Source organism: Leopardus geoffroyi, chromosome C1 (genome assembly GCF_018350155.1).
Source record: "Leopardus geoffroyi isolate Oge1 chromosome C1, O.geoffroyi_Oge1_pat1.0, whole genome shotgun sequence".
NCBI lineage: Eukaryota > Metazoa > Chordata > Mammalia > Carnivora > Felidae > Leopardus > Leopardus geoffroyi.
This window is the reverse complement of record NC_059328.1, coordinates 219,185,086-219,200,964: the sequence shown is the minus strand read 5'-3', so window position 1 is coordinate 219,200,964 and position 15,879 is coordinate 219,185,086. Positions and strand designations below refer to the sequence as shown.

At 43.4% G+C, this 15,879-nt stretch overlaps 1 protein-coding gene and 1 long non-coding RNA gene across 4 annotated transcripts in view; both read right to left on the bottom strand.

Annotated features, from left to right (window-relative positions):
• SCLY (selenocysteine lyase) overlaps positions 1–15,879 on the bottom strand; it is a 33,811-nt gene that overhangs the window by 9,087 nt on the left and 8,845 nt on the right. For 2 of the 3 annotated variants that reach the window (XM_045481926.1, XM_045481927.1), the window contains 4 exons: positions 12,647–12,800; positions 6,733–6,860; positions 6,362–6,526; positions 5,305–5,411 (listed from right to left, as the gene is read on the bottom strand). In XM_045481926.1, the coding sequence (XP_045337882.1) occupies positions 5,305–5,411; positions 6,362–6,526; positions 6,733–6,860; positions 12,647–12,800 (554 nt within the window). The remainder of the gene's footprint in view (positions 1–5,304; positions 5,412–6,361; positions 6,527–6,732; positions 6,861–12,646; positions 12,801–15,879) is intronic. The other variant, XM_045481928.1, reaches the window with a different exon arrangement.
• On the bottom strand, positions 14,577–15,755 carry LOC123599702. Its single transcript, XR_006713267.1, has 2 exons — positions 15,706–15,755; positions 14,577–15,362 (listed from the first exon to the last, which is right to left on the bottom strand). It is a non-coding gene; the product is annotated as an uncharacterized LOC123599702 (long non-coding RNA).

The following is a 15,879-nucleotide window of genomic DNA, read 5'->3' as shown; positions in this document are numbered from 1 at the left end:
CAGAGCAGCCTCCCTGCAGCCCCACTGCTTCCTTAACTCCTGGCAACTGCTAATCTGTCCGCCACCTCTAATTTTGTCGTTTTCAGAATGTTCTATAAATGGAATTAGAGAGCTATAACTTTGGGGCATTGGCTTTTTTCATACACCACAACTCGCCGGAGATTCTGGGCTGTCGTGTGTATCAAGAGTGAATTCTTTCTCGTTACTGGGTAGTGTCCACGGTACAGATGTGCCACAGCCTTTTAGGCCATTCACTCATTAATGGACATCTGGGTTGTTTGCACTTTGGGGCTATTATAAATAAAGCTGCTATACACACTCGTGTACAGATTTTTGTGTAAATACAAGTGTTCATTCTCTGGGATGAATGTCCAGGAGTGAAATTCCTAGGTTGTATGATGGGTGCATATTTAATTTTAAAAGAAACTGCCAGGCTGTTTTCCAGAGTGGGTGGACCACTTCAAACTCACATCAGCCGTGTATGAGTGATGCCGTGTCTCTGTACTCTCAGCACTCGGTGTTGTCATAGGGTTTTGTTTTAGCCATGCTGATAGGTGTCGGATGATGCTCACTGAAGTTTCTTTTGCATTTCCGTAATAGCTAACGATGTTGATTATCATTTCATGTGCTTCTTTGCTGTCTGTGTATCTTCTTTAGTGAAATGCCTGTTTATGTCTTTCGCCCATTTTTTGACTGAATTGTTTGGGGTTTTGGGCTGTTGAATTTTGAGTGTTTTTTATATATACTAGATACTAATCCTTTGTTGAAGCCATCATTTGAGAACCTATTCTCCCAGTGCCCAGCTTGTCTTTTCATCCTCTTAACAAAGTCTTTTGCAGGGTGAAAGTTTTAAATCTCGATGAAGTTCAGTTTATCAATTTTCCTTTTTATGGATACTTTTGGTATCAAGTCTAAGATCTCTTTGCTGAGCCCTAGAGCCTGAAGATGTTTTCCTGTTTTTGTTTTCTAAAAGTTTTATAGTTTTATGTTTTACATTAAGTTCATCATGTATCTTGAGTTAATATTTTATAAGATGTGAGACTTAGATGGAGGGTGGTTTCCTGACCAAGGATGTCTAATTGTTCTAGCACCATCTGTCGAAAGAGAATCTTTCCTCCACTGAATTACGTTTGTATCTTTGTCAAAAATCATTTCGGCATATTTCTGATTGTATCTATTCTGTTCCATTGGTTTACTTGCTGGGTTTTTGTTAGAGACTGGACTAAACATTTACCAGTTTGGGGAGAATTGACATCTTTATATACTGAGTCTTTTGATCCATGAACAGAGTATATCTCTCCACTTATCTAGATCTTTGCTCTCTTTCGTCCACATCGTGTAGTTATTGGCTTACAAGTCCTGTACACATTTTGTTAGCTTTCTATTTTTGAGTGATTATAAATGGTATTGTATTTTTTAATTTTGTTGTTCATATGTTCATTACCAATGTATAAAAATATAGTTGATTTTTGTATGTTTGTATTGTAACCTGTGATCTTGCTGAATTCACTTATCAGTCTTAGGCGTTTTCTTATATACTTCTTGGGATTTTCTACAGACTATAAATAGGGACAGTTTTACCTCTTCCTTTCCAATCTGTATCCCTCATATTTCCTTTTCTTGCCTTCTGCACGGACTAGAACTTCCAGAACTGTTGAAAAAGAGGTAAGCGTGGACATCCCCAGATTGTTCCTGATCATAGGGGTAAAACATTCAGGCTTTGACGACTGAGTATGATGTTAGCTGTAGATTTTCTTGTAAATGCCCTTTTCAAACTGAAGAAGTTCTCTGGTCATATCATTGTGAGACTTCTTAATGAATAAATGTTGAATTTTGTTAAATGCTTTTTCTACATTAAATGATGTTATTTTTCTTCTTTACTATGCTATATTGCATAGATTGATTTTTGAATACTGAACCAGCCTTGAATTCCTGGAACAAACTCCGTTTTATCGTGGTGTGTGTGTTATTTTTATATATTGCTGAATTCCATTTGCTAATATTTTGTTCAAGATTTCTGCATCTGAATTCATGAGGGATATCTGGTCCATAGTTTTTTTTTTTTTTTTTTTTTTTTTTTTATACCACCTTTGTCTGGTTTGGGTATAAATTCATAAAACGAATTGGGGAAATGTTCCTTCCTCCACTTTTCTCGAAGAGACTGCATAGAAATGGTGTTAATTCATTAAATGTTTGGCAGAATTCTCTCATGAAACTATCTGGCCCTGGAGATTTATTTTTGGGGGGTTTAAAGTTACAAAATGGGGGCGCCTGGGTGGCTCAGTTGGTTGAGCGTCCGACTTCAGCTCAGGTCATGATCTCACAGCTCGTGGGTTCAAGCCCCACGTCAGGCTCTGCGCTGACAGCTCGAAGCCTGGAGCCTGCTTTGGATTCTGTGTCTCCCTCTGTCTCTGCCCCTAACCCACTCGCATTCTGTCTCTGTCTCTCTCAAAAATAAACATTAAAAAAATTTTTTTTAATTACAAAATGAATCTCCTTTTCCTAATAATTATAAAGCTATTTAAATGATCTACTCTCATATTAAGTGAATTGTAGTTGTTTTTTTTTAATTTTAAAATATGTTTTATTTTTGGGAGACACAGACACACAGCATGAGTGGGGGAGGGGCAGAGAGAGAGGGAGACACAGAATCCAAAGCAGGCTCCAGGCTCTGAGCCATCAGCACAGATGTGGGGCTCAAACTCAAGAACTGTGAGACCATGATCCAAGCCAAAGTCAGATGCTTAACTGACTGAACCACTGGGTGCCTCAGTTCCTCAAATTTATTGAGGTTTGTCTAACGGCACAGAACATAGTCTATCTTAGTATATATTCTATGGCACTTGGAAAGAATGTATATTTTGCTGCTGTTGGATGAAGTGTTCTAAACACTTCAATCTGTTGGTTGTTGGGTATGACTGAGTTCTTCCATATCCTGGCTGACTTTTGTCTAGTTGTTGTATCCGTTGTTGAGAGAAGGATGTTGACGTCTCCAAGTGCAGTTGTGGGTTGACTATTTCTCTTTTCATTCAGTTCAATCTGTTTTTGCCTCACACTATTTTGCAGCTCTATCGTGCAGAGCATTGACATTTAGGATTGCTAGGACTTCTTGGTGGACTAACTCTTTAATCATTATATAATGTCCCCTCTGTGTGTCTGGTAATTTTCTCTGCTCTAGAGTCTCCTTTATCTAATGTTATATAGCCATTCCTGCTTTCCTTTGATTAAGGTTTGTCTGATACATATTTTTCCACTTTTTAATTTTCAGCCTCTATCAGTATATGTGAAGTGAGTTTCTTAAAGACAGCGTATATACTTGACCCTTGAACAACACAGGTTTGAAGACTATGCGTCCACTTTTATGCAGGTTTTTTATAGTACTATAAATGTATTTTCTCCTCATAATTTTTGCCATAATTTCTTTTTGCTAGCATACTGTATTGTGAGAATATACTGTATAATACGTGTGACATACAAAATATGCATTGACTGCTTATGTTGTCAGTAAGACTTCTAGTCAACAGTAGGCTATTAGCAGTTAAAGTTTGGGGGGAATTTAAAAAGTTACATGCAGATTTTCAACTGTGCAGGGGTTGGCACCACTAACCCCTGTGTTGTTTGTTCAAGGCTCACCTATAGTTAGGTCAATTTTTTAAAAAATTCACTCTGCCAAGCTCTGTCTTTTAATTGCTACATTTAGATCACTTACGTTTAATGTAATTAATATGTTAGGGCTTAGGTCTGCCATTAAATTTTTTTTTCTGTTTATTCTATTTTTTATTTCTCTGTTTTCTTTTTCCTACCTCCCTGTGGGTTATTTGAACATTTTTGAGATGTTCCAGTGAGTAGAACCTTACCTCCATTTACATCCTTTTAGCCCTCCCCCATTTATAATTATCCTAAATATTTCTTCCACATATATTTTGAACCACATCAGACAGTGCTATCATTTTTGCTTCAGCCATCAAATATAATTAAGAAAACTCAAGAGGAAAGCCTATTTTATTTACCCATAACATGCTTGCTTCCTTCCCTTCCCTTCCCTTCTCTTCCCTTCCTTTCCCTTTCCTCCCTTCCTTTCTGATGTTTCCTTTTTTTACTATTTCCTTTCTGTTTAAAGAACTCCCTTTTGTCATTTTTAGCACTGGTCTTCGGAGGACAAATTCTGCTAGCTTTCCTTTAGTTGAGAATGTCTTGCTTTCCCCTTTGTTCCTGAAGGGTATTTCTCGTGTACAGGATTCTGGCTTGACAGTGCTTTTGCACTTGCAACATATTGCATCACTTCCTTCTGGCCCCCGGGGTTTCTGATGAGAAATACACTGCCATTTGAATTACTTTTACTCTATAGGAAAGGTGTCATTTTTTTTTTCCTCTAGCTGCTTTCAAGATTTTTACTCTGGCTTTCATTTTCAGAAGTTTAACTATATGCCTTGGCATAGATTTCCTTTGGTTCATCCTGCTTGGGGTTTGTTCAGCTTCCTGAATCTGTAGGTATAGGTCTCTTGCCAATTTGGGGAGTTTTCAGCCAATTTTTTTTTTTTTTTCAAGTTCCTTCTCATCCCCACCCTTTCTCCTCTCGTTCTGGGACACCAATGAAATGAATGTTAGATTTTCTGCTATAGTCCCACAGGTCCTTGAGGCATGGTTTCAGTTTTTTCCAGTCTATTGCCTCCCTGCTGTTTGGATTGGGTAACTCTGTTGTTCTCTTTCGGTTCACAGGCTCCTTCCTCTGGTGCCCCTATCCTGCTGGTGAGCCCATCCACGGAGCTTCGGACTTTGGTTGCTGTAGTTTTTAGCTCTAAAATTTCCATTTAGTTCTTCTTTACGTTTTCTTTTTCCTCGCTGACACTTCCATTGGTGTTTCTGGGTTGCAGGCTTCATCAGTTCTAAGTCAGGAGAAAGGACGCAAAAGAAAACCCAAGGAACCCACCACCATGTTCTGGTTTCTCCTTCTTATTAGCATTTCTGATAAAAGGTGTGGTCCTGGCTAAAGTACCACTGTGTGTCACGGGGACACAGGAGCTGCCAGAAAGGAAACAAGTGCTTCTGTGCAGCCCCGCTCATCCCACGGTCATGAGAACAGCAGTACATCTCAGCAAGGAGGGCTCCCGTGTTGAATCATCCCCATAGAGACCGAAGATCTGGGAGTCCTAAATGCAGAATCCATCAGTGGGGCAAATTCTGACTCAGCAGTGACAGAGAATGGGCTACTACAGTTCTTCCGAGAGACAAAGACAAGTTACTGCCCTACAGACCAAGAGTATCACCAGTAGGTCAGAAACTTCTATTAACCTTCTATCTTACCCTGGCCTGAAATTCCGTTCCTGTCCACCTCCAAACAGCATAGGGTACAGAGGGGTAAGTTCACCGAGTCCGCGGACGTAAAGTGCTCCAATCCTGGGACCATAGAACTGGAAAGAAAGGTCGGTCATTTATTCAACAAGAACCTTCCGAGTTCCTACTCTGTACACGTGCTGAGTGCTTAGAGGCACCCAGAGAACTCCTGTGTGCTGTGTAAGCCCCACAACCGTGCTACCTGTCACCATTCTGGACGTGCCGGAGTCAAAATCGCCTTCGGGGTCCAGGACGGAGCCTGCACTCCTGTTCCCAGCCCAGTGGCAACACAGCTTGACTGCACATCACAGAACAGAATTCATAAAAGGAGAGCGGCTGGAACTAGAGATTGCCAACGGCTTTTCCTGGGTACGACTCGTTTTTGAATCATTTTGCAAAAATCAGTTAAGAGCCATGGTGTCAGGTCAGCACACATACTCCTTTGGAAACTAGCTGAGCACCATACTTCAAAATAGAGGATTAAAACTACTTGAGGTTCCGGTCCACTGCCAGAAAGATGAGCAAAGCCTCAGAAGGGTGTTCCCTGCTCACGTTTCTCTCTTTCACCGTAAAGAGAAGAGCTGAACCTCTGCGTTCAGGAGCCGCGCTTTCAATCAAGTTATTGAAGGCAACGTCTTGAACCCCACCTCTTCCGTCCCCGGGGCGGCGGAGGCGGGGGACACGAGTGGGCTGGCGAGGGGTCTGCAGGCACTCTCTGCCCACGGCAGAGAACACTCACTACCTGGCTAAAGCCACCTGCCTTATGTCTCACCTGAGCCCTCAGTACCCACCCACAGCCCTGCCTGGCCGGCCCCTCCTGCCCCATTCTCCCCCCTGTGCCACGCGTCAAACGGCACTCCAGCTGCTGCTGGCCCCCCTTCTTTAGCCCCCGCGGGCGGGGGCCGCAGGCTGCTGCACCATGTCCCCCGGGCGCCCTGGATGACAAACGGACGATCAGTGGCGCTGTGGGCCCTGCTCGAAGGTGAGCCTCGAGGTCGCGGCGGGGAGGAGGCCTCTGTGGACGCACCTTGTGCCCCACGATGGTCAGGAAGTCCACGCCCAGAGCCTCCACGTCCACGCGCCGTTTCCCCAAGGCCTGCGCGGCGTCTGTGTGCACCAGAATGACAGGCAGTCCGGACGCTGCCCGCTTCCGGTTCAGGGCTTTGATTCGCTGACTGATTTCAGCAATGGGCTGAAGCAGGGAAAAAGAAACAGTTGAGGATGTTGCCTTGATTTCATGAAAACCCAGTGAAAGAAACACAGAGTCGTGAAGGAGGACAGGTGACAAACAAGAAAAATGAGAGGAAGAGGCCCCAGGTGTGGTGCCTGAGAAAATCAAGCAGAGCGTGGGCTCCCTTCATCCCGCACTACGTTTTCTTAAAAGGATAAACAACTCACCATGATGACGCCAGTCTCATTATTGGCCAGCATGACCGTCACGAGGCACGTGGCCGGGCGGACGGCGGCCAGGATGTCCTCAACCTCCACCTGCCCGCTCACCTTGGACACCGGCACAAAGGTGACCGCTGAGGAAAAGACCCAAGGACCGAGGTTAATCTTACGAAATAACCTCTGCTGAAAGTTCATTTAGATACAGCTTAACAGAAGTATTTCCACATTAAAAGGTAACCGATGGTAAAAGTTCTAAAACCGATCAAGGAGTATAAGCCACCCGTTATCACGGTGCCCAGGAACAGCCAACCTGAAGGCTCCTCTCATGCCGCTTCCGTCGCTGAGCGTCCGTGGGACACACTCCCCATTCGGCTCCGGAGGGGCCCAAGAGGAGGTAATCCGCTCTTAGTTCATGAGAGCATCTTTTTTCTCTCCTATGTTTTTAAGTTTATGCATTTACTTTTGAGAGAGACAGAGAGGGAGAGGGAGAGGGAGAGAGGTGAGAAAGAGGCAGAGAGAGGAGGGACTGGGAGACAGGGAGAGAGAATCCCAAGCAGGCTCCGCACTGTCAGTGCAAAGCCTGATGTGCGGCTTCAATTCACGAACCATGACATCATGACCTGAGCAGAAAGCAAGAGTCAGACGCTTAATCAACTGAGTCACCCAGGTGCCCCAAGGGCATCTTTTTTTTTTTTTTAATTTTTTTTTTTTCAACGTTTTTATTTATTTTTGGGACAGAGAGAGACAGAGCATGAACGGGGGAGGGGCAGAGAGAGAGGGAGACACAGAATCGGAAACAGGCTCCAGGCTCTGAGCCATCAGCCCAGAGCCTGACGCGGGGCTCGAACTCACGGACTGCGAGATCGTGACCTGGCTGAAGTCGGACGCTTAACCGACTGCGCCACCCAGGCGCCCCAAGGGCATCTTTTAAAAAAAAAAAAAAATTTATCTTAGGGGCACCTGGGTGGCTCAGTAGGTCGGTTCGGTGTCCGACTCTCGATTTCGGCTCAGGTCATGATCTCACGGTTCATGGGATTTAGCTCTGTACTGACAGAGCCTATTGGGATTCCCTCTCTCTCTCTCTCTCTCTCTCTCTGCCCCTCCCCTGCTCGCACATACACGCATGCTGTCTCTCAAAAAAATTTTTAAAAATTTTAATTCCGCTATAACTAACCTACAGTGTTATATTGGTGGCAGGTGTACAATGTAGTGATTCAACAATTCTATACATTACTCCGTGCTCATGAGTCCCCTTCACCTGTTTCACCCATCCCCCCACCCACCTGCCCACGGGGAACCACCAGTGTGTTCTCTATAGCTGAGAGTCTGTTTTTGGTTTGTCTTTTTGAATTTGTTTGTCTTCTTTCCTAAATTCCACGTATGAGTGAAAACATACGGTACTTGCCTTTCTCTGCGTAACTGGTTTCATTTAACATTATATTCTCTAGTTCCACCCATGTTGTTGCAAGTGGCAAGATTTCATTATTTTTTATGGCTGAGTAATACTCCATGGTGTATCTATACATCTTTGCCATCCATCTATCAGTGGGCACTTGGGCTGCTTTCACATCTTGGCTATTGTAAATAACGCCATAATAAACACAGGAGTGCTCATGCTTTTTCAGATTGGGGTTTGCACATTCTTTGGGTAAATACCCAGTAGTGTGATTACTGGATCATATGGTAATTCCATTTTAAATTTTTTGAGGACCCTCCATACCGTTTCCCACAGTAGCTACACAGTTTGCATTCCCACCAACAGTGCATGAGTGTTCCTTTCTGTCCACATCCTCGCCAACACTTGTTGCTTTTGTGATTTTTAATTTTAGCCATTCTGACAGGCGTGAGGCGACATCTCACTGAGGTTTTGATTTGCATTTCCCTGATTATTAGTGATATTGAGTATCTTTTCATGTGTCGGCCATCTGGAGATCTTCTATGGAGAAATGTCTGTCATGTCTTCTGCCCATTTTTTAATTGAATTATTTGATTTTTTGATGTTAAGTTGTAGAAGTTCTTTATATGTTTTGAATACTGACCTTTTATGGGAAATATCATTTGCAAAATTTCCTCCCATTCAGCAGTTTTTCTTCTTCTTTTGTTGATTATTTCCTTCACTGTGCAGAAGTCCTTTTATTTTGTTGTAGTCCCAGTTTATTTTTGCTTTTGTTTCCCTTGCTTCAGAAACATATATTGAAAGAAGTTGCTACGGCTGGCGTCAAAGAAATTACTGCCTGTGCTCTCTTCTAGGATTTTTATGGTTTCAGGTCTCACATTTAGGCCTTTAATCCGTTTTGAGTTTATTTTTGTGTTTGGTGTGAGAAAGTGGTCCAGTGTCGTTCTTTTGCATGTAACTGTTCAGATTTCCCAACACCATTTGTTGAAGAGAATGTCTTTTTCACGTCATATTCTCTCCTACTTCGTCAAAGACTAATTGACCATATAATTGTGGGTTTATTTCTATTGTGGGTTTTCTATTCTAGCCCATTGACCTATGTGTCTATTTTGTACCAGCACCATACTGTTTTGATCACTACAGCTCTGTGGTATATTTTGAAAGCTGGGGTTGTATTACCTCTAGCTTTGTTCTAATTGTTCAAAATTGCTTTGGCTATTTGAGGCCTTTTTGATCCCATACAGATTTTAGGATTGTTTGTTCTAGTTCTTGAAAAATGCTTTGGTATTTTGATAGGGACTGCATGAAATGTGTAGATTGCTTTGGGTAGTGTGGGCATTTTAAAAATATTTCTTTTCCCAACTCATGAGCATGGAGTATCTTTCCATCTTTGTCGTCTTTGATTTCTTTTCTCAATGATTTATGGTTTTCAGAGTATAGGTCTTCCATCTGTTTGCTTATTCCTAGGTATCTTACTGGTTTTGGTGCAATTGTAAATGAGACTGTTTTCTTAATTTCTCTTTCTACTACTTCATTATTAGCATATAGAAATGCTATGGGTTTCTGCATATTGGTTTTGTATCCTGTGACCTTACTGAATTCATTTATCATTTCTAGTAGGTTTTTGTGTGTGTGTGAAGTTCTCGGTGTTTTCTGTATAGAGTATCCCGTCAACTGCAAATAGTGAAAACTTTGACTTCTTCCTTACCAATCTGGATGCCTTTTATTTTTCTGATCTGAGTGCTGTGGCTAGGACTTCCAGTACTGTGTGGTGAGAGTGGATAGCCTTGTCTCATTTCTGATCTTATGGGGAAAGCTCTCAGTTTTTCACTGCTGAGTATGATGTTAGCTGCGGGTTTTTCACATTATGTTGAGGTATGTTCCCTCTGAACCTACTTTGTTGAGCTCATGTTTTATCATGAACGCATGTTGCGTTTTGTCAGATGCTTTTTCTGCATCTATTAAAATGATCATAGGGTTTTTATCCTTTCTCTTGTTGAGGTGATATATCATGTGATTGATTTGTGAATTTCAAACCACCCTTGCATCTCAGGAATAAATTCCACTTGATTGTGGTGAACGATTTTCTTAATTGTATTGTTGGATTTGGTTTGCTCATATTTTGTCGAGAATTTTTGCATCTATGTTCATCAGAGATATTGGCCTGTAGTTCTCTTTTTTTGTAGTGTCTTTATCTGCTTTTGGTATCAGGGTAATCCTTCTTCTGTTTCTTGGAATAGTTTGAGAGGAATAGGTATTAACTCTTCTTTAAATGTTTGGTAGAATTCACCTGTGAAGCCATCTGGTCCTGAACTTTTGTTTGTTGGGAGTTTTTGATTACTGATACAATTTCATTGCTGGTCACTGGTCTGTTCAAATCTTCTGCTTCTTCCTGCTTCAGTTTAGGAGGTTGTATGTTTCTGGGGACTTATCCATCTCTTTTAGGTTGTCCAATTTGTTGCCATACAATGTTTCATAATATTCTCTTATAATCTTTTGTATTTCTGTAGTGTTGGTTGTTATTTCTCCTCTTTTATTTGTGACTTTGTGCAGGGTTATTTTTTATTTTCATGAGTCTGGTTAAAGGTTTATCGATTTTGTTGATCTTTTCAAAGAACCGGCTCCTAGTTTCACTGATCTGGGTTTTGTTTTGTTTTGTTTTTAGTTTCTATTCCATTCATTTTTGCTCTAATCTTTATTATTTCCTTCCTTCTCCTGGTTATGTGTTTTGTTTGTTTTTCTTTTTCTAGCTCCCTTAGGTGTAAGGTAACATTGTTTATTTGAGATTTTTCCTTGCTTCTTGAGCTAGGCCTATATTGCTATAAATTTCCCTCTTTGAGCAGCTTTCGCTGCATCTCAAATTCTTTGGACTGTTGTGTTTCAGTTTCATTTGTCTCCATGTATTTTTTAATTTCTTTTCTGAAGTGGGTTGACCCACTCACTGGTTAGTAGCATGTTTTTTGTTCTCTTTCCAGAGTTTTTCTTGTGGTTGACTGCTAGTTTCATCGCATTGTGGCTGGAAAAGAGGCATGGTATGACTTCAGTCTTTCTTCATTTGTTGAGACTTGTTTTGTGGCCTAACATGTGAACTTTTCTGAAGAATGCTCCATGTGCACTTGAAAAGAATGTGTAATCTGATGTTAAAGGATGGAATGTTCTGAATATATCTGTTAGATCTATCTGGTCCAATTTGTCATTCAAAGCCACAATTTCCTTATTGATTTTTTGTTTGGATAATCAATCCATTGATGTAAGTTGGTTGTTAGATCTCCCTACTATTATTGTATTACTATGGATTACTTCCTTTGTTGTTAGCGGCTTTAGGTATTTGGGTGCTCCCACATTGTGTGCATAAATATTTACACACATTGTAAATGTGTAAATGTTGTATCTTCTTATTAGATTGTTCCCTTTATGATTATTTAGCGTCCTTCTTTGTTTCTTGTTACAGTCTTTGTTTGAAAGTCCATTTTTTTCAGGGCACCTGGGTGGCTCAGTAGGTTGAGTGTCTGACTCTTGATTTCAGCTCAGGTCATGATCCTAGGGTTGTGGGATTGAGCCCCATGTTGGGTTCTGCGCTGAGCATGAAGCCTGCTTGAGACTCTCAATCTCTCTCTCTCTCTCTCTCTGTCCCTCCCTCACTCACACACACACACACACACTCTCAAAAGTAAGTAAATAAACATTAAAAATAAAATAAAATAAAGTAGTAGTATGGTAAGACCATAAAGAGAAAAACTCTCCTACCAGTCCAACGGGAAAATCAACAAAAAGCCTTCATCGTCAAGTGGAGCTTCATGGCATTGTGTCCTTTATCATTATGATAAAAATACTTTCCCGTGATTCACCTTCAGGTTTCCAGGCAGATGGAAGAAGAAGGCTGAGACGTCAGTCTGTTTAAAGGAAAGTGTTTACCCGGGCTGTCTTGAGGGAGCAAAAGGCTCTTAGTTTTCAAAAGTCCGCGGTCTGCACCCGGTGTCTCAAGACTTCGTATCACAGGGGAAGGGAAAGGTGCCGAGGGCTGCTGCTGGCCAAGCTCGCCCGACCCCGCGGCCTGCCTGGCTAGTCGCGCCCACTGTGTCGAGCTGAAGTCGTGCAGCAGGAGCACAGTTATTCTTGTGTTTACCCCCGAAGCTGATATCTATTTGACCCTTGTTCTTCACAGAGAAAGAGGCCAAGATTTAATTAATATCCAAGTGAAGAGCCCTGCTTAGCACTGATAGGCATACGATTTCCCTATGTGCATACCTGTTACGTACAAGAGTCTGAAGTGTCATTCAGTAAGTCAGATGACTAGTTCTACACGCTGATGACCCAGTTTGTCCCTAAGGGGGAAACTGGCAGCATTTACAGTTTACAGATCATCCCCACGTGGGAACAGGCCGTGTGGCCCCCGCACCTGAGGACCGCATGCAGGAGGGCACATGATTCCGCAGGTCCCAGGGGCGAGTTCCTCCTCTTGGAATCCGGTACTGGAGGTAAGCGGAGCCGCCCCGCGGGAATCCCGCCAGGCTGGTCACTCACCGGCCACCTGTTCTTTCGCCAGGTGCTCCAGGGGCAGGCGGATGGAGTCGTGTTCCACGGTGCAGGTGACGAGGTGGGGCACGGCCCCGTCCCCCTCTGCGCTGCGGCTGTGCTGGAAGTGCTGCACCACGGAATGGATTACTAAGTTGTTGGACTGCGGAGAGGCAGCAGAAAGAACATTTGTAAGACTTGCGCTCAGGGGAGGGCGACGGTGGCACTTTCTCTCACTTCACTGTCCTTGTGGCTAACGTTTAAAAAGGAAAACAACAGGGGCGCCTGGGTGGCGCAGTCAGTTGAGCGTCCGACTTCAGCCAGGTCACAATCTCGCGGTCTGGGAGTTCGAGCCCCGCGTCAGGCTCTGGGCTGATGGCTCGGAGCCTGGAGCCTGTTTCCAATTCTGTGTCTCCCTCTCTCTCTGCCCCTCCCCTGTTCATGCTCTGTCTCTCTGTCCCAAAAATAAATAAACGTTGAAAAAAAAAAATTAAAAAAAAAAAAAAAAAGGAAAACAACAGTCCCAAAGACGTTCAACTTCTGTGCTGCACCTTTTGAATGCTCGGCAACAAAGGGTTGGGGTTTCAAACTTTCGATAACGTCAGAATTCATTTCCAGCCAGTTATGCCTGTCTGGTTAGGCAATGTTACGAATTTTTAAATTTTATAAACCTATCAAAAAAAGAATATTGGGCCCCGGTACCCACTGCTGATGGGAGTGTAATCTGACCATTTTATAACTATCAAATAAGCCCTCTGACCCGGCACGTCTGCTTCTTGGACTTGACCCTGTTGCTATCGTTGCACAAAGCGAAATCATGTGCAGAGGTCCTTCCTGAGGGGGAACCCGGAAATAGCTCAACCTCAGAAAGGCTTCAGTGTCCACCAGTAAGAGAGCCTGGTAAGTAACTCATGCAACAATGTTCACTGTGCACCGAGGCATAAACCACCAAGGAAACCCTTTATGTGCAGATACCGAAGGATCTCACATACAAATACACTTGCTACGTGACAGTAATTTATGAAAAGGTCACAGACATTAGATACAGTAACCTATCCAATTTCTATCAAAAGGAGGAAATACACACACATTTGTTTATATATGCAAAAATATGCTTCCAAGGGTGAAAAGAATATATAAATCCAGGGGCACCGCCTGGGTGGCTCAGTTGGTCGAGCATCTGACTTCGGCTCAGATCATGATCTCACAGTTCGTGAGTTCGAGCCCTGCATCGGGCTCTGTGCTGAGAGCATGGAGCCCGCTTTGGATCCTCGATCTCCCTCTCCCTCTCAAAAATAAAGAAACATCTTTTTAAAAAGAATACATAGGGGCACCTGAGTGGCTCAGTCGGTTGAGCATCCGACTTTGGCTCAGGTCATGGTCTCATGGCTCGAGTTCGAGCCCCGCGTGGGGCTCTGTGCTGATAGCTTGGAGCCCGGAGCCGGCTTCGGATTCTGTGTCTCCCTCTCTCTCTGCCCCTCCCCTGCTTGCGTGCACTCCCTCTCTCTCTCAAAAATAAATAAACATCTTTTAAAAAAGAATATATAAATGTACATACTTTTAATGCATAGACTCTCCCTGGCAAACTAACAATATTGGTTTCTGTATCAAGAGAGGGTAAGTGAAGGGTTCAGAGTAGAAGACTTTAAAACCACAAAACAAAAAACTTATCTCAGAGAAATGTGTGTCAAATATAAATGTAAATGCAGGGGTGCCGGGGTGGCTCAGTCAGTTGCGTGTCCAACTCCTGATTTCAGCTGAGGTCCTGATCTCACCGGTTTGAGAGCTCGAGCCTCACATCGGGCTCTGTGCAGACAGTGCAGAGCCTGGAGCCTGCTTGGGATTCTCTCTCCCTCTCTCTCTGCCCCTCCCCTGCTCGTGTTCTCTCTCTCTCTCTCAAAATAAATGCACTTAAAAAAAAGATGTTTAAAAAAAAAGGTCTTACAAATTCTTTTTTATTAGGCTTATTTCCTAAGTATTTGCTATTTCCCGTGCTCTGGTAAGCACCTGAAGCTGCTATAGAAACGCAAAGATGGAAAATGAAGGTGGACACACTAATGCTCCAGCAAGGCTTGACTTTAAACTGAGCCAATTTTCCTCTTCCTCATTCTTGAAGCCTCCTCCCCTCCACTTGTTTTTCTGCAGAATCCTTTGTTCCAGGGACTCGGTATTGATTCTCAGTAATGAAGCTTGATTGTCGGCGCCATCGCTGGTCACAAGACCATCTTGAAGATGACGAACGTGGCTGGCATCCCGGTCCAGATTCCTACTGGCACTGCCTGGATCCTGTATTTTCCTATAAAACCCCTCAGCATTTTACCCCGGGCCGGTCTGCAGTTTTGAAGGCACTAGCCTGCTGTGGCCTCCTTTGCCTGGCAAAGTGATAAAACTATTGTCCCTCTTTGTCCCCAGACCGTCTCTGCGTGTTACATTTTGGCTCTGGAGCACAGAGGTTGATTTTCCACAACACACGTGCGTGTTGAGGGGACACAGAAACACAACTGGTTTTTGTATCTCATAACTGCTAAATGTTCTTATTAGCTCTGATAATCTAGCTGCAGATTCTCCTGGGCTTTCTTTTCTTTTGAAGTTTATTTATTTTGAAAGCGAGGGTGTGAGCAGGGGAGGGGCAGAGAGAGAGAGGGAGAGAGAGAATTCCAACGCTTAACCAACGCTTAACCCAGGTGGCCCTCTCCTGGATTTTCTATGTGGACAGTCACATCACCTGTGGGAAGCAAGACAGTGACCATTACTAACTGAGAAGCCATCACACTGTCTCTGAGTTCTCCTACCAATTTAAAAGTACATGGGGCATGGGGCGCCTGGGTGGCGCAGTCGGTTAAGCGTCCGACTTCAGCCAGGTCACGATCTCGTGGTCCGTGAGTTCGAGCCCCGCGTCAGGCTCTGGGCTGATGGCTCGGAGCCTGGAGCCTGTTTCCGATTCTGTGCCTCCCTCTCTCTCTGCCCCTTCCCCGTTCATGCTCTGTCTCTCTCTGTCCCAAAAATAAATAAACGTTGAAAAAAAAAAAAAATAAAAAAAAAAAAAAAAATAAAAGTACATGGGGCACCTGAGTCACTCAATCGGTTAAGCGTCTGACTTCGGCTCAGTCCAGACCTCACAGTTCGTGAGTTCGAGCCCCACATGGGGCTCCATGCTGACAGCTCAGAGCCTGGAGCCTGCTTCGGATTCTGTGTCTCTCTCTCTCTCTCTGCCCCTCCCCTGCTCACACTCTGTCTCCGTC